Consider the following 27,015-nt stretch of genomic DNA (forward strand, 5'->3'; position numbering starts at 1 on the left):
GGGTCCCAGGGTGGCTGGGGGGCCTCACAGCCCCTGCTCAGGAAGAACACGGCTCTGTGGCTGTGACAAGAGTGCTCGGGGTCTGTGACGGCCCAAGGCAGCAGGAGCAGCCCATGGAGACTGGGGCCCTGGCAGAGCCAGAGCAGAGGGAACCCCAGCCCTGTGTGTCCCAGAAAGTGGCTCCGCACCCTGTGCCGGGCACTGGGGAGCACAGCTGCCTGCTGACCATTGTGGGAGGTGATCTGGGGTGTGATCCCCTCTGGGCCATCTGGAGTTTAAAGGGCACGGTGATGACCTTAGGGCTCACATCTGTGGGGTCACAGCCAGGACTGACCCTGGCACAGCAGCTCTGTCATGGCCTCTGCACTGTGGGACCAGCCTGGCTCAGGCAGGGCCTGGGGAAAGAGCAGCTGGGAATCTCGGGGTGAAGAGATGGGCACTGGGGAGCATCATGGGACCTGTTGGAGAGTCATTTTGACTAGAAACTGCCTGTGGCAAGCAGGATGGAAACCACCCCAGGGGTGTTTTTGGTCTCTGCTGCCCCTGATCAAACTCAGGAAGATTTCCTGACGCCTGGGCAGACACAAACCAGCTCCAAGTCAAAGTCCACTGACACTTTTAATAAGAACAAATATGATACACAGTGGAAAAAAGGGGAAAGTAGAGGAAACTCTGTGCTGTTTGTGCTGCCCATGGGCAAAGGGAGGCGGTTCCCGGTGCCACCCGGCTCTGTCACAGCCTTTGTGTGTCACAGATGTGCCAGAGAGATCTCTTCAGCGTCATCATAGCCCGTGCTCCCCGGGGACAGGGACGCGGTGTCTCCTTCAGCTCCAGGGACCCCGGCACTTCTCTGGGAGCACAGGCTGCCCCCTGCAAGCAGCAATGCGGGACATTGAAGCTCACCCCATGGGGTCTGTGCATCACCTTCCCCCTGCTCCTCACCACACTCAGCTCCTTCTCCCACCCTTCGGTCCCTCCACGGGAAACTCCTGGGGCAGGTTCCCCCTTCCCAGGAGGTTTAGGTCTCAGTGCAGCCGCAACCAGGGTGGCAGTGGGGATGGCACCCCAGGAACCAGCAGCGCTGAGTTTCCCTCTCACCTCTGGGTGCATCGCTGGGTCCTGCTCCCTCCTCTGGCACCCTGGGCATTTCCCGAGCTCCCTGTCCAGGGGCATCGTCCTCCCCAGGGTCAGAAACCTCCCTGACATCTTCATAGCCATCCACTGGGTCACCCCCAGGCAGAACAGGAACACCTGAAGAGAGAGGGGAGCTGGTGACAGTGAGCAGATCCATCCTGCAGAGCAGAGGATGGGAGGCGCTGGTGTTGGCAGCAGCACAGGAGACCCCCAGGTCCTCCACATCTCTGACGGTGACACCCAGTGACACCTCTATCCTTCACTTGTCTGCAGGCAGATCAGCCCCTTCCTGCTTCATTACCTGGTGCTGATCCCAGACCATCCTCCTCCTCTCGGTGCCCAGGGTAAGACTGCAGCTGGGTCAGGGACTGCTCTGAAGAGGAGCCTGGAGAGATGTGCAGTGAGTGTTATGGTATAGCCCACTGACCTGGTTTGTGGTCAGCACTGCTGGGGAGGGGACCCACAGAGCTGGGGCTGCATGGGGAGGAGGGCTGGGAATTCACCCTGCTCCCTGGGACAAGCCCTGTCTCAAAGGTGCTCCCAGAGCTGCCCCAGGACAGCTCTTCCCTCACTCGTCAATGGGTGCAGGGGCAGGAAGAGAGGGGCTGTCCAGCTGCGATGGACAAAGCGGGTTGGGAGGCAGCTCCTCTCCCGGGCCCAGGGCTGGGGTGCTCTCCCACAGACCACACAACCCCAGCACTGCAGGGACCACGGGCTGGGGGCTTCAGGGGATCAGCCCTGGTTTGGGGTGAGGGGAAAAGGTCCTGCAGATGTGCCCACACCCACCTGAGCGACCAAACCTCGCCTGCTTCTCCCACGCTGGGCTGTGCCCGATCTCCTCGTACACGGCCTCGGGGAAGAGCTCCTGGGCTGTCCTGGAGCCTGGGGACAGAGGCAGAGCTGGCATGGGGACAGGCAGAGGGCCAATGGGACCCCACTGTGCTCCCTAAACCTTTTCCTTGGCCCAGCCCAGGACTGCTCCAACAGCACAGCCCCAGGGTGCTGTCCAGGAACAGCTGCCACATCCCCAGTGAGGGCCACATCACTGTGGAGATGATCTGGGGCAGCATCACCCTCACATCTGCCCCTTGGAGACAGCGCTCAAGCGCCTCTGGCCCCTGGGTCACCCCCTTGTCTGACCCCAGAGCAGCTCCCGTGTTTCCCCTCCACCTGGAGCCGACCCCTGTCTGCCCCACGAGTCCATAGCAGGGCCCCCACCCTACCAAGAGCAGGCAGGGCTGGGCCATCCAGGGTCAGCCTGGGGCCTGACTCCATGGGGATGGGCCCTGCTGCCCTGTGTTCCTCCCGTCTTCTTCTTTGCCCCAGAGCGCCCTCCAGCACTAGCCAGAGCACTGCCAGCCTTGGCCATCTCCCCCAGAATAACTTCTCCCCCAGGATAACTTCTCCCCCAGAGTAACTTCTCCCCCAGAATAACTTCTCCACCAGGATAACTTCTCCCCCAGGATAACATCTCCTACAGTCCTGCTCTGCCATGTCTCCCCTTGCCCCATCTCTTGCTCCCACCACCTCTGGGCTCTCTCCACCCTTTGCTGCTGGTGCCCTATGGCCAGAGAGTCAATGGGGTGCATGGGACAGGTGGCAGCACACAGTCTCATCCCCTCAACTCTGCTTGTGCCCCTTACTGACCCCCCGCAGCACCCCCAGCCCTTCCAGGAGGCATCACTGGAGCTCTGTGGAAGGACACACCTCTGCGCCCAGCCCTGGCCCTGAGCGCTTGCCCGGCCAGCAGGGCCAGGAGCAGGCAGAGAAGGGCCCCCAGGATGATGCAGATGATGACGGGCACTGAGATTCTCCCATTGACAGTTGGACGGCCCCGGGTGGGATCTGCACGGACAAGAACATGGAAGAACAGCACCAGCCCTGGGAGAGGTGGAGGCAGCACCAGATCTGACCCCCATCACACAAGGCAGCAGAGAGTGGAGGGCCCCAGGGGGGATGATGGAGAAGCTTCCACCCTGCTGACTGAATTTCACCCCCTCCTCAACCCCCACACAACCACTCCCTCCTGGGAGTTTCACGCTCCAGCAAGGAGCCCCTTGCACCCCAGTGTGGGTCAGAGCCCGGCCCTGGGATACCCCGCCTTGGGGAGGACGCTCGCGGTGGGGATGCTGCTGTCCTGGGTGCAGCTGCAGAGGAGGAAAAGGAGAGCTGGGCTGAGAGGGTGGGAGTGCACGTACCAGGGAGCCTCCCCTGCAACACCCCGGTGTGTGTCTGTAGTGTCCCTGACACATCCCACCCCAATTGCCCCTCCCGTAGTGCTAGAAAGGGACCCAGGACAGGGCCCAGGGCCTCTGCTCTGGCCGCGGGCAGGGTGGCACAGGCAGCCCGGGGCTGGATGGTCCTGGAGCTGCAGGGCCCCACGGGCAGTGGCCCAAGGACACCCAGTTCCACTGAGGCTGCTCCCTGCTTGGCATCAGGCGGCTGCACCCCACAGGAACATTCCTGCTCTCGGGAGCTCAGGGGTCGTGCCAGGACCAAGCGGGTGAAAGGCCTTTCCCAGCTCCCTGCCAACACCTGACGAAGGGGTCCCAGCCCCTGCTCACCCGAGCAGCGCACGGCAGCGTCTTCCTTATGCCGGCAAGCACGTCCGTCCCCAGGCCGGGCCCAGCAGTCCTGCAGAGATGACTCCGTCCCCCGGCACTGCACCCGCTCCAGCCAGATGGGGCCTTGGCCCACCCCAAAAGCAGCCTCGTGCGGGGCAGACACCGCGGGGCCACAGCCCAGCTGCCTGCACGCCACCTGGGCATCCCGCATGTCCCAGGAGTCATCGCACACTGTCCTCCAGGAGCCGCGATGCCAGAGCTCCACTCTGCCCGAGCACCCGTCCTCGCCTCCCACGGCACGGATCTTCTCCCTGTCTGGAGAGGGCAAGGAGCTCCCACGGCACTCAGACAGCAGAGGAGCCAGGCAAGAGCAGCACGCGGAGGAGCAGCTCCCTACCTGTGCAGCTGCTGGAGTTGGGGCACGGGGCCAAAGGCTCTGGGGGCATTTCTGGGCGTCCCCCTGAGGAAGGAAACACTGTGGTGAAGGGGCTGGCTTGGGGGATTGTGCAGAAGAGAGCGGGGCTGAGCTCTGCTTGTGCCTGTGTGTGCCATCTTGGTCACAGAGCAGCAGGAGAGTGTCCATGGATGGGAGGCTCCTCTGAACCCTCTCTGGTCTCTGCTGAGACCGCACTTGGAGATGTCGCTGCCTCCCCCAGGCACTGCTGGTTGTCAACTGCTCCCGGATATGTGGGACACTGAGAACTGTGGTCACATCTGTGCCACCAGCAGCACAAGAGTCTGACATGGCAACGAAATCCCCTCCAAGCTCTTTCTCTGCATTTGCCATGCCCAGAGGGGAGCAGAAGCTGGGGTGGCACCAGTGCCCGCGTAGCTCACAGTTACCATTGCAGGTTATGTGGGTCTCATCTCGCAGGTCATCGCACGACTGTGGGTCCCAGAGGGTGGATGGACACTGCCAGAAGGAGCTGGTTCCCTTCTCACACTGCACATAATCCAGCCAGGCAGTGCCAGACACCCTGCCATAGGGCAGGCCTGTTTCCAGGGATCCTCCGTCCCCGCAGCCCAGCTCCTTGCACACCAGTGACACCGTGTCAAGAGTCATCGAGTTGGAGCAAACGCTCCCCCACGTCCCATTGTAGAAAACCTGGAGGCGCCCGGAGCAGCCGTCACTGTTCTCCAGCCTCAGGGCCACGAACTCTGGGAGGAAAGGCAGCAAGAGAACAGGCTGGTGTGGGGCTGTGGGAGCCAGGACACCCCTGCGCTCCCCAGGCCCCCAGCCAGGCAGGGCAGGGCCAGCAAGTCCCCCTCGCACCCAGGGCAGGGAGAAGTCCCTGATGGACACAGCCCCTGCTCTCCCCGCTCACCCTGGGGGACACTGAGCTCCCCAGGGACCCGGGTGAACTGAGGGCACCCGTGCATGGGTGTCTATAGGCCGGGCTCAGCCAGGGGCTCAGCCAGGGACAGCCTTGGCCATGCCCGGCTTTCCCTGCGTCCCGGCCTCTCGGGAACCATCGCAGCACAGCTCCCAGCACAGACCTGAGCACATGACGCCCGCGTCCTCTTTGTGCCCGCAGTCGTGCTGCCCCCAGGGCCCGGCAGCGCAGTCCCAGAGAGCAGCTTCGGCCCCGGAGCAGTTCACACCGTCCAGCCAGATCTGCCCGGAGCCTTCCCCGAAGCGAGCGGAGCCGGCCGCCTCCACCGCCCCTCCACAGCCCAGCTGGTGGCAAACGACGGTGGCATCAGACAGGTCCCAGCCGTCGTCACAGACGGTCCCCCAGCTGCCCTGGTAGTAGATCTCCACTCTCCCTGCACAGCGACCCAGCCCGTTCACCAGCCGGACCCGCCGGCTCCCTGCAGTGGGGAGAAAGCCCAGGAGCGGTCAGGGGGTGGCTGCTCCCCCACCCCATCATCTGTGGGCTCGTGCAGCGCCGCTCACCCCAGCAAATGACTCCCACGTCCTCCACAACCCCTCCCAGCAGGGCACTCCCGGGCAGGGAGGTGTTGCAGAGGGTCAGGCTGGCCTCGTGCCCTGCGCACCGGACCCCTCGCAGCCCCACGGGGCCCGTCCCTCGCTCAGGCTTTGGGGGGCTGTAGGCTTTTTCTGCCTCTCCACACCGCAGCTGCCGGCACACCACGCTGGCCTCCCGCACGTCCCACTGGTCGTCCAGCACTCTGCCCCACGTCCCGCGCTGGAAGATCTCCACTCGCCCGTCGCACCGGCTCCCGCCGCCCACCAGCCGCAGGGACGCAGAGTCGGCTGGGCCTGGGGAGAGCAGAGGAGCCGCAGCCATCAGCGGCACCGGGCAGCACGGCAGCCTCCAGGGAGGAGGGCAGGGGGGCTTGTCCGACCAAACAGGGCGAGAGCGAGCCCTGTGCTGACAAGAAGCGAGGGCAAAGCCCAGGCCCTGTCTGCAGCTCACACCGGGTCTGCTGCTGCAGGGTGGTGGGATGAGGCTCTGCAGGGCTCTCTGTGGGGATGGGATGTGTTTGTCTGCAGCCACAGGGATGGAGCAGAGCCCCACCAGCCTGTCCTGGGCTCATCCTATGGAACCCGGGCTGGGCAGTGGTAGCAGGGCCCAAGGCGCTGCCCTGGGGACAGGTCTCTGTGTCTGTTCAGACGGCAGCTCTCCCAGAGCAGAGCGGTCAGTCTGAGCAGGGAAAGCCCCCCAGGGCCCCTCCAGGGAGAAATTCAGCCTGGTGCTGCCATGGGACCCCTGCTTTGGGTGGCCGTGTCTCACACAAAGGGAAACAGAGCTAATGCACCATTTTCCCAGCACTCACCTGAGCAAATGACAGCAGCGTTGTTCCCGGGGGAGCACGGGGAGGCCCCCAGGGTGGCCACTGGGCACTGTCCCAGGTGGGCTTCAGTCCCGTCACAGTGGAATGAGTCTCTCCAGACAGGGCCGGTCTCTCTCCCAAAATGCTCTCCTCCGGGAATGGACTCAGCAAACCCACAGTTGAGTTGACGACACAGAACGTGGGCATCCGAGAGATCCCAGCGGGAGGCACAGAGGGTCCCCAGCTCCCCAGCACCTGGACCTCCACCCTCCCCACACACGCTGTGCTGCCGTTCACCAGCCTGAACCCTGTGTACTCTGGGGACAGAGGAGGAGAGAATCACAGAATCACACAATGTCAGGGATTGGAAGGGACCTCAAAGCTCATCCAGTCCAACCATCCCGCCGGAGCAGGAACACTCAGATGAGGTTACACAGGAAGGTGTCCAGGTGGGTTTTGAATGTCTGCAGAGTAGCAGACTCCAGAACATCCCTGGGCAACCTGGTCCAGTGTTCTGTCACCCTCACTGCAGACCGCACTCCCTCAGTTCAGCTGTGAGGATGCTGTGGGAGACTGTGTCAAATGCCTCACTCAAGTCAAGGTAGATCAGTCCACCGCTCTGCCATCATCCATCCACCTTGTTATGTCCTCATAAAAGGCTATGAGGCTGGTCAAGCATGACTTCCCCTTGGTGAAGCCATGCTGACTGCCCCTAATGACCCTCTTATCCTTGATATGGCTTGAGATGGCACCAAGGATAAGCTGTTCCATCAGTTTCCCAGGGACAGAGGTGAGGCTGACCGGTCTATAATTACCCAGGTGCTCCTTCTTGCTCTTTTTGAAGACTGGAGTGACATTTGCTTTCCTCCAATCCTCAGGCACCTGTCCCATTTGCCACAACATAGCAAAGATGATGGAGAGCGGTCCAGCAATGACCTCAGCCAGCTCCCTCAGCACCCGTGGGTGCATCCCATCCGGACCCATGGATTTATGGATGTCCAGATCGCCTAACTGTTCCCTAACCCAGTCCTCATCAATGCAGGCAAACTCCTCCATTGTCCTGCCTGCCTCTGGGGCCTCAGCGGTGTGGGGCTCCTAGGACAGCCATGGGAGAGTAGACAGAGACAAAGAAGCATTCAGAGAGGGCGGGTTGGTGCTTTTGCACCCTTGGTAGCTGGTGGAAAGGCCAGAGGGACAGAGGCGTTTCTTCTCCTTCTGCACGGTTTTCATGCTGCAGGCTGTCCCATGACCCCTCCGGCCCTACACCCACCCAGCACAGTCCTTGCTCTGTCCCCAACCCCCAGCACAACCCCAGCATTCAGCACCCCACCCCAATTCCTCACGTGTGCAGCTGACAGCAGCGCTGTTCATCTGGGGGCAGGCCTGGTCCCTGGACGACCCCGTGGAGCAGGTGGACAGGAGGGACTCATTCCCCACACACTGCAGCTCTCCATCCCACACGGGAGCAGCCCCTTCTCCAAAGTGACCTCCTCCAGACACAGGCAGGGCCACACCGCACCACAGCTCCCTGCAGACCAGCTCAGCAGCCTTGGGGCCAAAGCGGGAACCACAAACAGTTTTCCACTGGTTCCCATCACGGATCTCCACACGTCCTGAGCAGCGGCTCTTCCCGTCCACCAGACGGACAAATCCTGGACGGGGGAAAAACAAACCAAAAGAAAATAAGCAATCAAACCTAACCAAACAAAGAAACAAAAAGCAACCAAACATACAAAGCCAACGCCACACCTGGGAGCTCCCCAGAAATCTCTGACAGTTACATGTCCACATCCCACGTCACCCCAAGCAAGCCATGGCCAAACTGCCATTGCACATCCCTGGGGAAGCTGTTGGGGAAGTGCTGGTGACACAAACACATCCAAGACCGTCCTCCCCTTCTCTACAGCACCAGAGCACTCGAGGTGTGTGTCTGCCACACACTCACAGCCACAGGTGTGCTCAAAGGGTCCCACACAAGGTCCTCTGTGCCGCCCGGCACGCTCCCCCAGCACTGCAGCCGTGTGAGCCGTTGGGGTCCAGGAGAGCTGGCCCTGATGATGACGAAGCTGCAGCTGCTCAGCCCCTGCAGAGCTTGGGCCTGGCAGGACCATCATTACCTGGTGCAACCAGAGGCTCACTCTGATCCCAGGGTGTTCCTGGTTTGTTGGGAGGTTCCTTTTAGATGGGAGATGTCCCAGAGCACAGAAATGGAGCAGCTGTTATCATGATTTGCACTTTCCAGAGCCCTCCCCTGCCTGCTCCAGGGGGATGTTCTCATCCAGGGACACCGTGCTCTGCCCAGGGCTGCACAGGTCCCAGGCCAATGGCCATGCAGGGGACAGGAGACCCGCATGTCCCCCTGGCCTCAGCTGCCTCAGAGGGTGACAGCAGCACAGATGAGAGTCAGTAAGTGCTGGCAAAGACCCTTCTTCTTGGGTCAATGTGGGGAGCTGTGGGCATTCAGAGGGGTTGGGCAGCTGGTCAGCACTGCCGGCATGGGGTCCTGTCCCCTCAGGGCTGTCACAGCTTTCCCCAAGGACTGGTCGCACCAGCAAAGATAGTCCCAGCTCAGCAGCACAACTGGCCACACTGAGCTCAGATCGAGCATGTTTGTTTTTCCAGATGGCACAGCCAGGGCTCTTCCACCATCCCACACCCAAAGGTGAGCAACAAGCTGACCCCTTACCTGAACACATCACTCCAGCGTCGTCACTGTGACCACAGTCATGTTCACCCCATCCTGCATGTTTACAGTCAGACAGGGCAGATTCGGTGCCATCACAGCCAACATCATCCATCCAAATGGGGCCAGATCCTGCCCCAAAGTGTCCATACTGAGGAGCTCCAACAGCAGACCCACAGCCCAGCTGCTTACAAACCACTGCTGCATCGTTCATGCCCCAGTAGTCATCACACACGGTCCCCCACTGTCCCTGGTGTTTCACCTCCACTCTCCCGGCACAGCGCCTGCCGCCGTCCACCAGCCTCACCTCCACAGCACCTTCAAACACCAACACGGGATGAGTCAGGAGAGCACCGAGCCCCAGTGCTGCAGCTCTGGGGGAACCTCCTGCCTGGGCAGAGTCAGGGGCACCAGGGTGGGAGCCCCCTTCCCTGCAGGCTGTTCCCAGGGTGGTGCAGAGGTCCCTTCTATCCCCACAGGCTGTGCAAGGCTGGGGTGACCAGCTCCAGCCCTGCAGGGTCATTTATGCCCCACAGCCTTCCTTCTACCCTAATGGTCCTTTCAACCTGCCCCTGGCCCAGGCCCACCTAGAGCACCCACTCCTCCCCAGCCAGTACCCTGAGAAGAAACCTGTCCCCAGGGATCCCCAAGCACACGCTGCTGCTTCTCCCAGGGCCCCCCGCTCCCCTGGGCCACAGTCTGCCCTGGGCACCTCCCAGCTCATCATCTCAGCTCTTAGTGTATCCTCTGTGGAGAAACATGATGATCCCAGGGAGCCCAACCCAGCCCATGGCCCCCTTTGTCCTGGGGCATCAGCCCAGTCCTGCCGTTGTCTGTGATCCCCAGGAGGGTCAGGTCTCTGTTGCCTGTGTGAACAGATGCCCCAGTTCCCTTGTCTCAGCTGCACCAACTGTCCCCTCCTCAGCCTGGGTTTCACCCCAGTGTTCAGCACCCCACCCCAAGTCCTCACATGTGCAGCTGACAGCAGCGCTGTTCATCTGGGGGCAGGCCTGGTCCCTGGAGGACGCCCTGGGGCAGGAGGACAGGAGGGACTCATTCCCCACACACTGCAGCTCTCCATCCCATATGGGACCAGCCCCTTCTCCAAAGTGACCTCCTCCAGACACAGGCAGGGCCACGCCACACTGCAGCTCCCTGCAGACCAGCTCAGCAGCCTTGGGGCCAAAGCGGGAACCACAAACAGTTTTCCACTGGTTCCCATCATGGACCTCCACACGTCCTGAGCAGTGGCTATTCCCGTCCACCAGACGGACAAATCCTGGAAAAAAACACCAAAAAGCAAATCATACAACCCTGTGGTGAGGCAGGAGGGGTTGGGCAGCTGGTCAGCGCTGCCTGCATGGGGTCCTGTGCCCACAGGGCTGTCACAGTTTTCCCCAAGGACTGGTTGCTCCAGCAATGACAGTCCCAGCTCAGCAGACTTGTTGGCCACACTGGGACCTGCTCCTGCATGTTTGTTGCTTCCTGAGAGCACAGCCAGGGCCTTCCACCATCCCAGCCCCAAAGGTGGGAACAGGCTGACCCCTTACCTGAACAGGTCACTCCAGCATCCTCACCGTGACCACAGTCATGTTCACCCCATCCTTCATGTTTGCAGTCAGACAGGGCAGATTCGGTGCCATCACAGCTGACATCATCCATCCAAATGGGGCCAGATCCTGGCCCAAAGTGTCCATACCAGTGAACACCAACAGCAGACCCACAGCCCAGCTGCTTACAAACCACTGCTGCATCGTTCATGCCCCAGTAGTCACCACACACGGTCCCCCACTGTCCCTGGTGTTTCACCTCCACTCTCCCGGCACAGCGCCTGCCGCCATCCACCAGCCTCACCTCCACAGCACCTTCAAACACCAACACGGGATGAGTCAGGAGAGCACCGAGCCCCAGTGCTGCAGCTCTGGGGGAACCTCCTGCCTGGACAGAGTCAGGGGCACCAGGGTGGGAGCCCCCTCCCCTGCAGGTCCCCAGAGCAGTGTGAGGGTCCCTTCTGTCTCCACAGCTGAACAATGATGGGGGTGCCCAGGTCCAGCCCTGCAGGGTCATTCTCCATCCCACCACACAAGGCACCTATTTTCACCCCACCGGCCACCTGCCCCCCACCCGTGCCCACCCACACACTGCCCAGCTCTGCAGTGGGCACCCACTGCCCCCAGCCCAGCACCCCCTGAACAGCCCTGTGTACCCAGGGCTGCAGCTTCCCATGTAAACCACCTGCCCCAGCACCATCCAAACCAACCCCATCCCCAGGGCATTCCCTGTTCCCACTGAGATGATCCAGAGGATCTCACATCCCCTCCTCTCCCCTAGCATCAGCCCTGGGCCAGGCCCCCCAGAAGGACATGCCTCTACTGCAGATGTCCCCGTCCTCTTCTGTCTGTGGGGCACAAACTGCCCTCGTGGGGTCAGGTTTCCCTTTGAACAAGGGGCAGTGAGCAGCACATAAACCCTCTGGGCCAGCCCAGAGGTTTTCAGTGCCCTGGGGATGTCTGGGTGCTGCCATTGCCATTGAGGCCACCACTGGTCCAGAGGCAGAGTGCTGGGAACAAGGGGTCCCCAAGGGTACCCCAGGACAGGGGGGCTGTGAATCCAGCCAGGCATAGAACACTGGCGCCCTGGAAAAGGAGATACTGTCTCCCACCCAGACAGGCGCAGGGAAAGGCACAGGCTCCGTGGATCTGAGAACCTTCTGCTCCCTGTCTCAGCAGCACCTGCAAAGAAACCCCATTCCCGGAGAGATCCCCAAGACCACACTGGTACCCGCTGGCCCTGGGCGGTGGGACAATGAGTCAGCACTTACCCCTGCACAGCTGTACCCAGAGGAGCAGCCACAGCATCTGAGGGGACATGAGTCCCTCTGTCCCCATCCTGAGCCTCCTGCCCTGATGGCACAGCCCTCTGTGCCGCACTCCCTGCCACAGCTCCAGGGACTCGTGGGACCAATGATGGCGGGAGGGCAATATATCTCTGCAGATGCCTCCAGTTACAGGAGGAGCCAATCGAAGCAGCAGCACCTTTTTAGACATTATCGGGAGCTATCTCCCCTCTGACACGGCCCAGTCCTCCAATGAACTTCTCCAGCACCGTTCATGACCATATATGAGGGACGGCTCCGCTGCAGGTGTCACAGCACTGCAATGGTAGAACATCACAGGACAGGGCTGGTTGTAGTGGGGCAAACAGTTTTTCACCCCTTGAGCTCTGAGTGTGGACCAGGAGCACTGAGCATGTGCTGCGACAGGCACATCCAAGACCCCGAGGTGAGAGTGTCCAGTCACCCCAGTGCCGTAAGACCCAGGGGGCTGGGACTGCACCGGGGCTGTGTCAGGAAGGGAAGAAACAGCCCCTGTGACAGAGCCCGCTGTGCGGGGAGCAGCAGCTGGGAAAGGGCCTTAGCCCAGGGCAGAGCCCCATCCCTGGAGCGCTGGCTCACCCACCGCTCCCTGGAGAGCCCGCGGAAGGTCCCTCACAGGAGCTGGAGCTGGGACACGTCCCTGTCCTGGCAGCAGACGTGCAGCCCAGAGGCTCAGACGTGTCCCTGACTGTCAGCGAGTCACCGAGGGGCCGTTATTCCCCACGGGTGGATCAGAGCTGCAGCCTGCAGGTGCACAAACCACAGCCCCCGCGCTCCCCCCGCGGCGCGCGGGCAGGAAGTCTGTGGTTTCCTCCTGGCGCCGTGCCCGGCACATCCCTGCGGTGCCCCCGAGACACCCCCAGCCCGACGGCTGCAGCCAGGGCTGCAGGGGCTGCTCCTCCGGCCTTGCAGGCACGGGGCCAGGCAGCTCCTGCACCTGCTGGGGACCCTGTGACAGCACATGGACAGTTGGCACCGAGCTCCATGGCCATGGGGTATCACCAGTGACGTGAGCAGCACTCCTCCTACTGCCACTGCTGTGTGCTCATTGGTTACACTGACAGTGACCTCACACCCTCTACTGCCACTGCTGTGTGCTCATTGGTTACACTGTGGCTGCATATATTACATATATACATATATATATATACATATATATATATATATATATATATGTTCCTCAATTATATCCTGATAGTATCTGAACTAAACCCTTTTTTCAAGGGCAGAGTAGAGGGGCAGGAGAACCTCTCTGACCTACTGACCACCCCCTTCTAACCCATCGCACGTACCATTGGTCTCCCATCCAAGTACTGAGCGGGCCCAACCCTGCTTAGCTTCCCAGGTCAGATGAGATCGGGTGTTCTCAGGGTGCTATGGCTGTGTATATTGTATATATGTATATATATATGCTCCCCAAGTATATCCTGATAGTATCTGAACTAAACCCTTTATTCAAGGGCAGAGCAGAGGGGTAGGAGAACCTCTCTGACCTACCGACCACCCCCTTCTAACCCCCCCCAGGTCCCATTGGCTTCCTGGCCACAGGGCCCAGTGCTGGCTCATGGTCACCCTGCTGTCCCCAGGGCCCCCAGGTCCCTTTCCCCTACGCTGCTCTCTAACAGCTCATTCCCCAACTCACACTGGACCCTGGGCTTGTTCCTGCCCAGATCAAGACTGTACTGAGACCCCAGGGACCTCACCAGCACAACCTGTTTGCTCTGTGCACAGAGCCCTTGTTCCACACCGTGTGCACCCTGCTCAGGTCCTACAGCGTTCAGACATTGACATCTACCACCACCCCTTCCCCAGCCCTTGCCATGACACACGCACACAATGGTTTGGCTGGTGTGGCTCAGGTGGACCAGGGCAGGTCCCAGCACTCCTGACTTCTCCCCTGGCTCAGCCAGAGTAGTTGGGAACATTCAATCAGGTTATGAGCCTAAGGACAATGTGTCCCGTCCCAAGAGATGGGATGAGGGATGAATTAATCTTGACTCAACAGATGGGATGAAGAGGGAAGAAGGAAGAGAGAGAGAGAAGAGGAAAACTAAGATATCAGAAAGAGAAAGGGGGAGAGAGATCACAGATATCACCACCCCGCGGGTACATTGGTCCCGGGATGACTCTATGGGTCTCGATGGGTCTCTATGGTCTCTATGGTCTCTATGGGTCCCTATGGATCTCTATGGTCTCCGTGGGTCTCTATGGTCTCTATGGTCTCTAAGGGTCCCTATGGGTCTCTATGGTCTCCATGGGTCTCTATGGGTCCCTATGGGTCTCTATGGGTCTCTACGGTCCCTATGGGTCTCTATGGGTGTCTATGGGTGTCTATGTGTCTCCATGGTCTCTATGGGTCTCTATGGTCTCCATGGATCTCCATGGATGGTTCGTGGTTTCTTCTGGTAGTTGCTTGTCAGACAGATGGTTCCTCTTTATCATCCCCATTAGGCCATGAGGCCTTTCACAGCAACACTGTTAATTGTCCTTATCTTCTGCCTCCATGGCCATAAAACTTCGGGAAAGATAAGACGAGTTGTCATCTATCTCTTCCTCCCAAAGCAACAAAACCCAGACGTTTAAGGCATAACAAGGTCTTTGTTCTGCTAAGGATGGGGGGAGTGCTTCAAGGTTGTCACACAACGAAACCTGTTTATCACCAGCCTGCACCCCCCATTTGCCTTACAGGCGTCTGGGAGACCCCCACAACCAGTGGGGTGCCTCTGTTTGGCATCTTAACATCCAATTCGTGGTTCAGGGTTCATTGGCGTGTTCCTCTGCTTCACGTGGTCTATTTTGAGATCCCCTTTGGGTCTTTTCCATACTGTCCCCATGCACATGTTTTTCTGAAGCTGGCGTTTTCTCCTGGTTTCCCATGTTCACAGACAGTTTCCCTGTGTCTCACAGCACCGAGAGGAGCTCGGAGTCTGACCCAGTAATCCTGCAAGGCCCGTCCTGCTGGGCTGGGCTTGGATGTGGGGACCTTCCAGTCCAGCTCACAGGACTGGGCTTTTCTTTGTATGTTAAAGGATTTGCGCTGAGAGTCCATTGGTGGCCCCCTTGGGGGATCTTGGCCCTTGGGCATGATCCAACTTGCCTGTGTGCTCCCCACCTTCTGGAAGTTCCTCCCACCCCACACATCTGTGGGTGCTTCTGCACCTGATGAAGTGGGGAATGTGGACCCATCTTTGTACTTTTCTTTCTACTCTCATTAAAATCTACTTCTTCATTCCATTATGTCTTATTGGAGAAGGTGTTATCCATTTTATATGTACGCTATAATGGTTATGTATATTTAATTTATCTGGTTTTATACATATCTATATAAAATGTATACAAATACACATATTTATAGAGGTATATACACATTTTAAATACCGTATTTATTCATAAATAAAATAAAACAAAATAATAAAATAAAAATATTGTCTACTCATGGCTTGACCAGGTGTACTCCTGCTGGGTAAAAAATTGGCTGGATATCTGGGCCTGAAGAGTTGTAGTGAATAGAGTCAGATGCAGTTGGTGGAAAGCCCTTGAGGCGCTGGAGTGAGTTCAGAGAAGGGAATGGAGCTGGTGAAGGGTCCAGAGCACAGGTTTGATTGTGGGTTGTGGGATATTGGAACAGGCTGCCCAGGGAAGTGGTGGAGTCAGACAGGTCGATCAATGAGCTGTTCCCTACCATTAATGTCATGCTCAATATAAAGCTGGAGATGGCTTCTCCAGCTAGTTAGTTCAGGCTTTCTGGCTCCTTCGTTAGTTTTGTTTGGAAGTTCCATTAGTGCAGTGCTAGTTCAGTTTGATGATGTTTTGCTGTTTTTCAGTTGCCCCTTGGGCCTTTCTGCCTCTTTCATTTTTACTTTCTCATGCTGGGATCACCTGTTCAGGACCAGGGTGTTCCCTTCTTTTGGGCTGCCTGTTCCAGGTGACTGGAGTTATGTGGAGGATTGCACTATCATACATTTTATTTTATGTATATTTTAGTATCAGTATATACGTAGTAGTGCATTATTATTTTTTTTAATTGTCTTATTAATTTTGTTTTCTTAGCCCACGAGCTTTTCTCTTCCCTTTCAGTTCTCTCCCTTGGCCCACTTGGGGGGTTGGGGCAGGATGTGAGCAGCTCTTACGGTCTTAGTTGGTGGGTGTGGTAAAACCATGACAAGAAAGGGCAACAGTAGATTCAGAAATCTTGAAAATCACTTTCCAAGATGATGGGAGGAGGGAAACAGCATGAGAAAGGAAAACCATAGGAAACTGCAGCTCTGGAGGTCCAGAGTGGAGCTCAGGATCAAGAAATGTCATTCTGAGCACAGTGCTGTCGTCATTAAGAGGGACTCTGGATCAGCCATGGCTTTGTGTTTCCAGGAACAGCTGGTGAGGATGGAGAGACAGCAGCACAGGTGGGGACACACTGGGCTGAGAACAAGGTGGGGAAGCTCATGGGGTGTCTGCAGCCTGTGGGGAAACAGCCACAGGCCTGGGACAGTGCAGGATGGACTGTGGTGGACATGGCCAAGGGCGCTGGCAAGGCTGGATGTCCTTGAAAGAGCCAAGGTCTTTGTCCCCTTGGCTATGGCTGATGTCTCTGCCAGCGACGCCTAAGAGGAGACACATGGTTGTCATGGCCATGGCAGCCCATTGCCTCCTTGCACCCCAGGGAGTGTCACACCATTGTCCTGCACTGGGCATCGCACTCCCCACATCCCCAGGAAGAGCCCTGAGCCACACGTGAGGGACAGGATCTCCCTTCCCAGGGGCAGAGGGTCAAGGCTTGGCCATTGTCCTTCATCAGACAAACCAAGGGCTTTCTCAGCATCAGAGCTGCTGCACTTTGCCTTTACCTGATGCAATCACTGCCTCCAATTATCTGCTCTAACGAGTCCCTGGGGAGGCTTTGTCAGGAACAGCCCTCAGTGGGGCCCATTAATGCTTCAAGGTACTTTGGAGTTTGCTTCTGACTTGGACTTCTTGAGGAGATTCTTCAGTCTGTGCTTGGTATCTGAGGTTCATGGACTCAGCACCAAATACACCATGGGGCTCATTAAAACACAGAAAGCCCTAACGAGAGATGTTTCTTTCTGTAATTTCATTCACATCTTCAAGACTTGTAGAACTAACTGGAGAGGTTTCAATGGGACACTTAGTGATGAAGATTTCAAAGAAGATTTCATAAAGGAGGATTTTCTCTTTCCAGGGTGTTTTCTGTCAATTTTCAGTATATAGAAGAAGTGACAGCAGCATTCTACACTGGACACTGATCCAGAGGGTCTCCTGAAGACATCTGGACAGGCAGGAGAACAGTCCCTTGAGGCTGGACACTGTATGGACAACCTGGCTCTTCACCCCCCACCCCCAGTCTGCCGGTTCCCTCATTGGCCACCAGAGATTGCATCACTTTTCCTACATCAGACTTCTCCACTGAGCTCTGCAGGAGATGCTGCAGCTCCTGTGCACCAGCTCCACCTGCTCTCCTGTGCAAACACTGCACAGTTCAATAAACAGCAAAACACTTTCCTCAGCTGTGTGTGTAAGCTGGATCTGATGAGGTCCAGCATCCACAAGGGACATCCACACAAGAATTGTTTTAGACAAAGAGATAGGAAAGGATAGAAATAAACACAATTAATGTGTTGACTGCCATGTTAAAAAGAGCTCTGAAGAATGAGTCAAGTTTGTAACTCCCTGAAGCTCAAATCAGAAACCAGACAGTTGAGAGGAACTGAATGACCAAAGAGCAAGTGGAGGAGAAACCTGAGAGCACTGGGAAGGGCAAACGTCCAGACAGTGCTGGAAAGTTGTCCTTGGACAGGGACATTTAGTCAGGGGAGGTGGGAACTCCTGAATGACGAGGGAGATGAAATAACAGAGTGTTGGTAACAGAAGTACAGGGCAAGACCAATATTTCTTCTCCTATCCTTTGTACACTTCCCCATAATTCACTTTTTGGCTTTTTTCTTTTAAATTTTAATATGTTTAAAAAAACACTAAACAAAAATCTCCAATCAAACAAACAAACCAAAAAAAAGAAACAAAAACCCCCAAAAAACAAAGCAAAAAAACCCCTAAACCAACTAAACATTAACAACCAAAACCAAAACAACAACAACAACAACCACAGCGACAAAACAAACCACAAACAAAACAACAACAAAAAAGTGCGCCTTTCCAGACAGACATCAGTCATCAGCTGTCTCACCGTAAACAGCCAGTGCCATTTTAGGGCCCCAGTGTACCTGAGGTGCTGGCCTGGGATTGGCATCTATCACAGAGGACCTGGGGAGACCAGAGCACCTTGCAATGCAGGTGGAGCCTGGGCAGGAGTTCCCGGGGCATCTCCACTGGCACCAGGTGTTTGTGTCCCTGGAGCTGAAGATATTTGTGTCCTAAATCTATTCCCAGTTCTGGAAAACTCTTTCCATTTCAAAGAAAAGACCCCCTCCCCGCCAAAGAAAAATAAAGAAAGGTGTGTTGACACCTTCCTTTGCTTTGTATCTTTGTATTCAGTTCTTCTTATTTTAATTTTCATTGACGTTACCTGACATCTGATGGGCCTGCAGGCATGAAGCCAAGATCATGTTGTGTCTTACATAGCGCCCCATGCCCTCTGAACCTTCCCTGCCCAGGACTCCTCACACTTTGCCCAGAGTGTCACACTGAGGTGTTGGCTGGTTCACGGGCTGAGATGTTGGTTTAGATGGTCACCTACAGCACAGGTGGATCCTGCCCCATCATCGCCTGCTCTGCTCCAGTCTGAAACAGAGCCCAACATCACAATGGGATCATGAGAGAACTGAGGTTGAAGGGACCTCAGGAGTCTGCAGTCCAGCCTCTCACCAACTGGGTCACACCAAGGTGTTCAAGCCTTGATTCAATCAGAGCTTTAGCAGGACTAGAGAAGTGATCATCCCTTTGTACTGGGCACTGGTGAGGCTGCACCTTGAATCCTGGGGTCAGTTTTAGGCCCCTCATGGCAAGGAAGACATTGAGGTGGTGGAGAGAGTTCAGAGGAGGGTGACAAGGCTGGAGAAAGGTCTGGAGCACCAGACTTATGAGGAGCGGTTGAGGGAGCTGGGGCTGTTCAGCCTTGAGAAAAGGAGGCTGAGGGGAGACCTTGTCACTGTCTACAACTACCTGAAAAGAGGTTTTATCATGGAGGGTGTTGGTCTCTTCTCCCAAGTAACAAGTGATAGGACAAGACGAAATGGCCTCAAGTTGCACACGGGGAGGTTTAGATTGGATATTAAAAAAAAATCTTCAGGAAAAGGGTTTAGAAGCAATGGAGCAGACTGCCCAGTGAGGTTGTGGAGTCCCCATCACTGAAGGTGTTTAAAAGACATATAGATGAGGCTCTTAGGGACATGGTTTAGTGCCAGATTTAGGTTATGGTTGGATTCGATGATCTTAAGGGTCTCTTCCAACCACAATTATTCTATGATTCCATGATAAGTCATTTTTTATATTTTCTTTCTCAGAGGACCATGCAGCCTCCCTGAGAGCCAGGACTTTTCTGAGGTGTTGGAGAGATGTCTCACGGTCACACCAGCCAGTTCCACCAGCCCCTGTCTGTCCCTTCCCAGACCAAACCTTTTCTCCATATCCCAACCTTCCAGGTGAGTTTCTGGGACACAGCAAATGCTGTCCAGGTCCTCTGGGCCTGTTCAGAAGAGAACAGCAGGCCAACATGTTGATGGGCTTTCTGTGCCTCTAAAAGCTTTTCTGACCTTTTTTTCTCAATGTCCCACTTGTACCCAACCTTTCTGGTCCTTAGGCTGTGGATGAGGGGATTGAGCAGGGATGTGGGGAAGGTGTAGAAAAAAGGCTTTGCCAGACTGTCTTGGGAGGGCTGTTCTGGGCATCCCACAGTCCAGGATGAGGCTGCTGGAGAAAACAGTGGCACTGGTGAGACATCCAGGTGGAGAAGGCCTTGTGCCTGTCTACACTGGGGCAGAGAGCAGTGATGCATTCATGGGATGCCCATGTGAACAGGAAGGGGACAAATGGCTCTAAAATGCCTTCCAGCCAGTTCTTTACCCATCGCAGATACACCATCCAGGCCATGAGCTGCAGCTTCTCCAGGAGATGCTGTGGGATATGGTGTCACAGGCTTTACTGCAGTCTAAGGACACAACACCCACAGCCTGTGTGGCGGATTCACTCCCCACGACAGACTTTCCCTCATCTGCTCAGCCGGTCACCTTGTCACAGAAGGAGATCAGGGTGGTCAAGCAGGACCTGCCTTTCATCCAGCCATGCTGATTGGGCCCGATTGCTCGTCTCGTGTGTGTGACCTCACAGTCCTTTCCCAGCCATGTTCCTGCTGTTGGCCAATCCCCTGCAGAGGCAGAAGTGACCTCACAGTGCCCTCCACACCCATTGGTTCCTACTGGACTGTGAGTTCCTGAGACACAAGTGACCACATGACATCGTACCCACCGTCACCCTCCTTGTGGTCCAGTGTGTGAGCAGATCAAACTAAGCTGGTTGCATCAAATGTATCTGATAGATTTCCTATCAAGGGTTTGAGTGGAGAAACGATCCTCAGAGGAGCTGCTGTATTTACAGTGGAGCATTTTATATCTCTGCTTCCGCCTCTTCTTTTTTTTTTTCTTCTTCCTGTTTATTGTCTTGAAAGAGCTCTCCAAGGAAAAGATTCATGGAATCCTACAATAATGCGGCTTGGAAGAGACCCCTGAACACCATCTCTGTCCCACTGACCTTTATGGAATCCCAAGGAATAGCTGACAGCATTTGTTCTCCCTTGGGTATATCTCTCCACATACACACAATGGACATTCACATGATGTGTATGTTCACAAGTCATCTGTACAATGAACACATGGGCTTTTGACGTAGTATTTCATAGAATCATAGAATGTCCTGAGTTGGAAGGGACCCACAAGGATCATTGAGTCCAACTCCTGTCCCTGCACCAGACAACCCCACAGTTCACACCGTGTATCTGAGGACGTTGTCCAGTCTCTTCTTGATCACTGTCAGTCTTGGGACCGTGACACCTCCCTGAGGGGCCTGTTCAGTGTCCAGCACCTATTCCGGTTTCTGGCCTGCCACCTCCAGGGACAGAACTGACTTCACTGTCTCCTTCACAGCCATAGTCTTTGAACTCAGTTATGAGTTTCTGAGACACAAGTGACCTCATAATCCCATACCCATCCATCACCCTCCTTATGGGCCAGGACCTGACTAGATAAAAGTAGGCTTGTTTTATCAAATTGATCAAATCTATTTCCTATCAAAGATCTGAGTGGAGAAGCATTCTTTACAGAAATGTGAAATGTTGACACCTTTTCTGTGTCCTTCCCTGCCACTTTTTTTTTTTTTCTTTTTCCTGTTTGCTAAATGCACATTCGCTACCCAAAGTGCAAAGCCACTCCCACACCCAGAGATGAGATGTTGTTTATTACAGAGTTGTACAAGTCTGGATGCTGGAATAAAGCCAGCACATCAAATAGAAAAGGAACATCTATTATATACAAAACCTTATCCCTCCATTCAGACCCTCCCGGCAGTCCTAAAGAGCCAAGTGTTCACACATTCGTATATTGGTTACATAATCATTTTATCACCACGCATGCCTGTTGAGGAAACGTCCCGGGCTGAGCCTGTGTCTCCCATCCTAGGGATGTATATTTTAGTATTATAAAGAACGTAAAAGGAGCAAAGTTCAGCTAAAGGACACTTTATGTAACAGTCTTGAGACAGATGTTAAAACAAGACTCAACTGATCGTGCAGGCTCCAGTGTGTCAGCACTGCAAGGACAGTATTCTTTGCAAGTTCTGATTGGGTGTTTTAAAAGTCACTTTTATCTTTGTTAGTGGAGCAGACAGACCCAAACTGAGAGGATTTACAAATTTTAGGTTAGCAATTGCAGGCAGGATTCATTCTTTTAGCTGGTAAGGACTACGTCTTCTGTCTTCAAACACCTCTCCAAGGTAAAGATTCATTGAATCATAGAATAACTCAGGTTTGAAGAGAGGCCTGAACATCATCTTTTCTCAATCTCCTGCTCAAGGCAGAGTCCACCAGCTGATGTTATTCTTGGCCTCTGCCCAGCTTTGCATCATCCACAAAGGAGCTGAAAATGTGCTCCATGACAGGATGAAGGGGCAGAATAAAGACATTCAACAGTGTTGGCCCAAGTACTCATCACTGAGGGATGATGCTGGAAACCGGCTAAACAGAGGACTTTGTACCACTGATGATATTTGGGCTTGGTCATCCAGCCAACTTCCCACCCATCACAACATCCACATCTTTATCCCAGATCTCCCCAATCTTATCTAAGGCACCACAGGATACCATGTCTGGGGCCTTGCAAAACTCCTTGTACACAACACGCCTTTCTTTCCCCTGCCCATTTGGGTTCAGCAATCCCTTCCTTGTCCTTCTGCTGCCTGGACATGGCTGTAGGAGAAAGTGGCCCTCTCCCATCTCTCTCCCAGGGACAGAGTTAGGTTGACCAGCCCATAATTCTCCCAGTTCTCCTTCCTGCTATTCTTGAAGATGGGCTTTGTCCTCTGCCATTTTGAAGGACCACTGCGCCTCTCTGATTACTGTGGCACTTTTGAGACCACAATCCAGAATTTCCCACAGGGAAAGAGGGGCAGATGCAGGACTGTGTAGAACAGCATGTGATGGAGATGGCAAAGGTGATGGAGCAAACAGGGACACTTGCAATGAGCCTGTCCGAGTAAGCTGAGATGAATCTCACTGGGCCACTGGGGTTTGTTCGTGGAGTCACACACAGAAATATCAGGGTTCTGTCAGGTGTCCAAATCTGAGCTGGCCTCATGGACTCTGAAACACATTGAGATATTCAGGGTCAGATACTCTCCCTTATACACACAGAGGCAGAAGTCACAGTGTCTCTCTGGCCTTCTGTTCCTATTCTCAGAGATTGGGAGGCTCCTCAGCCGCACGGTGTGTTCCCATGTTCTGCATTCATCTTTGATGTCCCTCATCATTAGGAATGGACGTTGGCTCAAGGAAGCACATCCCAGTGCTGCATTCTGGTGGTTTCCCATGGGATATTAGTCCCAACATGATGTGACCTCAATAAAATGTCTGTTTCACAGGCCTTCATGGAACAACAAGGAATAGCTGATGGTGTTTGTGCTGACTTGGGTTCGTGTCACCTCACGTACACGATGTGCATGCTCACATCTCATCTGTACAATGCAAACATGAACCTCTCACCTACTCATTCAGTGTAATTCCATGGAGGGACAAAGAACTCTGAGCTGGGGTGAGAGGCCAGTGCTGGAAATGGTGGTTGTGAGGGGCCAGTCCATGGTGATTGACCTGGGGCTCCTTCCATGGGGTGTCCAGTGCACAGGGGCACAGCCCAGACCCTGCTCTGCTGGTCCTGCAGGTCTCTGGCAGGAGCCTGGCTGTGAGAGGACACTGCTGTGTGCCAGCCACACACTGTTCAGCTGTACTTTGATGTTTCAATCTCCAGGTTGCTGTCTTGTGAGAGTTCTTGAAAGAAAATTGAAGAAGACCTAAGCCTTTTGGCACTGCCCATAGGAGATCACCTTTCTATCTGGAAAGGCTGTTGTGAGGCCAGCTCTGTGACACAAGTGCCCATTGCCTGTCCCTGCCTGCGCCCACAGGACTGACACACAGCAGGACGGTGACCAAGCTGCCAGAGCACTCAGGCCTTGCACCAACACAAGGGATGAGAAGGAGAGTGTGGGAGTGGAACCAGAACAGCTCTGCAAGAACAAGCGCTGCTGCTCCCTGGCAGGGATGCCAGGATGGACTCTTTTCCCCTCCTCCCATGCACACAGGACCTGTCCCTGCAGCTCCAAACAGGCCTTGGAGGAAGAATATCAGTGAAAAAAAAACACTGCAGAGCCCTTTATTTTGTTTAAATACACAGAGAACATGGGTCCATATTTATACAGGCAGTGGGTTTGAAAAAAAGGCTGACAATTAATTACAAAGGGGATGACAGAAATATCATGATTTATTAAAAAATAAACACCACCACCCACCACACACACACAGAAGTCTGGGCCTCTGATGAGTTACATTAAAACTGTTATCAGTTAAAGAGAAGATGATGAACACTTTATTATTTTTTAAATGCATCCCACCATTAGCTTCCACAGGGCATCCTTGAGCTCCCTGTTCCTCATGCTGTAGATGAGGGGGTTCAATGTTGGAGGTATCAGCGAGTATAGAACAGACACCAGCAGGTCCAAGAATGGGGAAGAGATGGAGGGGGGCTTCAGGTGAGCAAAAAAGGAGGTGCTGGCAAACAGAGAGATGACAGCCAGGTGAGGGAGGCAGGTGGAAAAGGCTTTGTGCCGTCCCTGCTCAGAGGGGATCCTCAGCACGGCCCTCAAGATCTGCACATAGGACACCACGACGAAAATGCAGCACATAAAAGCCAAACTGGCACTAACCACAATAAGCCCAAGTTCCCTGAGGTAGGAGTGTGAGCAAGAGAGCTTGAGGATCTGGGGGATTTCACAGAAGAACTGGTCCAGGGAATTGCCCTTGCACAGGGGCAGTGAAAATGTATTGGCCGTGTGCAGCAGAGCATTGAGAAATCCAGTGGCCCAGGCAGCTGCTGCCATGTGGACACAAGCTCTGCTGCCCAGGAGGGTCCCGTAGTGCAGGGGTTTGCAGATGGCAACGTAGCGGTCGTAGGACATGATGGTGAGGAGACAATACTCTGCTGTTAGCAAGAAGGTGAAGAGAAAGACCTGTGCAACACATCCTGTGTAGGAGATGTTTCTGGTGTCCCAGAAGGAATTGGCCATGGATTTGGGGACAGTGGTGGAGATGGAGCCCAGGTCGAGGAGGGCGAGGTTGAGCAGGAAGAAGTACATGGGGGTGTGCAGGTGCTGGTCCCAGGCTATGGTGGTGATGATGAGGCCGTTGCCCAGGAGGGCAGCCAGGTAGATGCCCAGGAAGAGCCAGAAGTGCAAGAGCTGCAGCTCCCGTGTGTCTGTGAATGGCAGGAGGAGGAACTGGGTGATGGAGCTGCTGTTGGACATTGGCTGCCTGTGGGAATGAGGACCTGTGCAAGGAGGAAAAGACAGTGACACATCAGGGGACACTTCTCTGAGGAAAATAAACATGCTGTTTCTCATGGAAAACCCCCTCCCCGATGGAGGCGTCTTTCAGTTCATTCTCTCTTTCTACTAAGTGAGAAAAACAGTTCATCACAGTTTAAAATGCAGCTTGGGCATCTAAATACCATGAACACACCTCCGGGGCAAGATCCACTGAACTGGTGTCAGAACAAAACCTGACCCACACTCGCACCCCAACCCCAGAGAGCAAGAGCACCAGGGACAGGTGGAGAAACAGGGAAGAACACTGCAGTGCTACCAGAAAAAAAAGCAAGGACAGAAAGGCAGATGGGCATGCTGTGGAACCTTCTCCTTACCTGGCGGTGCTCACTACAACTCACATGATGACACTGTAGAGCAAGTACTTTTAGCACCTTTTCTGTGTAACACATTCCAGGAACCCCTCACCTGGAGGTCCAGCTGCTGAGGTGGAGACTCGTGACCTGGACCCCATGGCTTTGGGGCAGAGGGTCTGCTGGGGAGGAGAGGAGACCAGGGGTTGCACTGGGAAATGTGTCTGAACTGCAGGGGATGGCAGGGGGGGCTTAATCCACTCCCCAGCATTTCTGGTCCACCTCCCTCTCCCTGCTCATGTCTGTGCTGCCTGCAGCTGTGTGTCTGTCCCTGGTCTGCTCCCTGTCAGTGTCACAGACCCCGTCCCACCTGCTGTGTGCTCAGCTCTGTCCTGCTCACACCTCCTGGCACTGCCCAGGGGCAGCTCTGTGTGTGCAGGGGCTCAGGAGCAGCTCAGACAAGTCCTAATGAGAACTGGGATCTCAGTGTCTTCTCCAAAGAGAGAAATAAATCCCCATCTCCCACTGCACACCCAGCCAACCAAGAGTGGAAAACTGAAAGCACAGACTCCTTCTCTTGCAGCTGTTGCTGTATTGATGTCATTGTTCAGAAGGACCCTCTGCCATGTCTGTGGGGGGATCTGGAGCTCTGAGCAGCCCTGACCCACACAGCCCCTTCAACCCCACAAGCTCCCTGCCTGCCCTGCCGGGGGTCGCTCCTTCCCCCCACAGCTGCTGCCATGGGATCTCCCGGGCAGGCTGAGCGCTGACCCTGGCAGGCGGCAGAGTCCCTGCCCGGCACAGCCCTGGGGTGCAGGGACCCTGCTCTGCAGGACAGCCCTGGGCACCCCTGGGTGCTCACCCGGCTTCACAGCTGTTCAACATGACCTGACAAGAGCCCCGTCCTTACAGATCCTACAAGCTGTGCCTGTGCCAGTTTCAGGAGATGCCTCCAGGAGCTACAGCTGCACTGCCCTATAGCCAGAGACTTACCATGGCAAGGGCTGTAAAGGTTTCTCCTCCAGTGAGCTCTCAGTCATCCTCCCAGTCCTGACCACCTTTAATCTCTCTCTGCCTTGCTCGTCTGCTGAGATCCCCAGGCAGAGCCCTCAGCCCTGCTGCGTGTGCAGAGGAGCTGCTCCTGGGCAGAGCTGTCTCTCTGCAGCGCTGCCGCTGCCATGAGCTCCCTGTGTCCCAGGAGCCCAGCCCAGCTCAGCAGCACAGGAGCAGCCCAAGGTGCTTTAATGACCCCTCTGGTGGGTTTGGTGCTGAGTTAATGTTAATGGGTCCCTCTGAGGGAACCTACTGTGAAACAACATCCAGGTTCAGTTAGAGAAGAAAACTGGAGGTCAGGAAAAGCAAAGTAAAGGTGTCTCTGATGCTGAGTAAACCTGGTTGTGTTTCTTTCACAAAAGGCCTAGCCCTGACCCCCAGCCCTGGGACATCAGATCCTGTCCCTCCCACATTGCCCAGGGCCCTTGCTGGGACAGTGTGATGTGGGGCTGTGCAAGGCCAAGGGCGGGACTATGGTCCCACCCCTCCCAGGTTCCTGGCTGGGGACAAGGAGGCCATGAGGCCCCTGTGCTGGAAGGACAAGGTGTCTCCTCACAAGCATCAGAC

At 55.5% G+C, this 27,015-nt stretch overlaps 1 protein-coding gene, 1 long non-coding RNA gene and 1 pseudogene across 3 annotated transcripts; all 3 read right to left on the reverse strand.

Moving 5' to 3' along the window:
• Window positions 1–599: 599 nt before the first annotated feature.
• Window positions 600–1,235, reverse strand: LOC309448794. Its single transcript, XR_014185853.1, has 2 exons — window positions 1,099–1,235; window positions 600–870 (listed from the first exon to the last, which is right to left on the reverse strand). It is a non-coding gene; the product is annotated as an uncharacterized lncRNA (long non-coding RNA).
• A 3,475-nt stretch (window positions 1,236–4,710) lies between these two features.
• LOC309448702 (scavenger receptor cysteine-rich type 1 protein M130-like) lies at window positions 4,711–18,597 on the reverse strand (annotated as a pseudogene). Its single transcript has 9 exons — window positions 18,534–18,597; window positions 10,671–10,985; window positions 10,267–10,399; window positions 10,091–10,149; window positions 9,124–9,438; window positions 6,441–6,754; window positions 5,596–5,916; window positions 5,196–5,510; window positions 4,711–4,856 (listed from the first exon to the last, which is right to left on the reverse strand). The product of its transcript is annotated as a scavenger receptor cysteine-rich type 1 protein M130-like (transcript).
• A 5,503-nt stretch (window positions 18,598–24,100) lies between these two features.
• LOC309448703 (olfactory receptor 14J1-like) lies at window positions 24,101–25,024 on the reverse strand (the record flags this gene model as incomplete). Its single annotated transcript, XM_082070429.1, has 1 exon — window positions 24,101–25,024. One exon carries the CDS (start codon window positions 25,022–25,024, stop codon window positions 24,101–24,103), a length of 924 nt encoding a protein of 307 aa, XP_081926555.1.
• Window positions 25,025–27,015: the final 1,991 nt, after the last annotated feature.

This window comes from Streptopelia decaocto, assembly GCF_964273445.1.
Source record: "Streptopelia decaocto genome assembly, chromosome: 21".
Lineage (NCBI taxonomy): Eukaryota > Metazoa > Chordata > Aves > Columbiformes > Columbidae > Streptopelia > Streptopelia decaocto.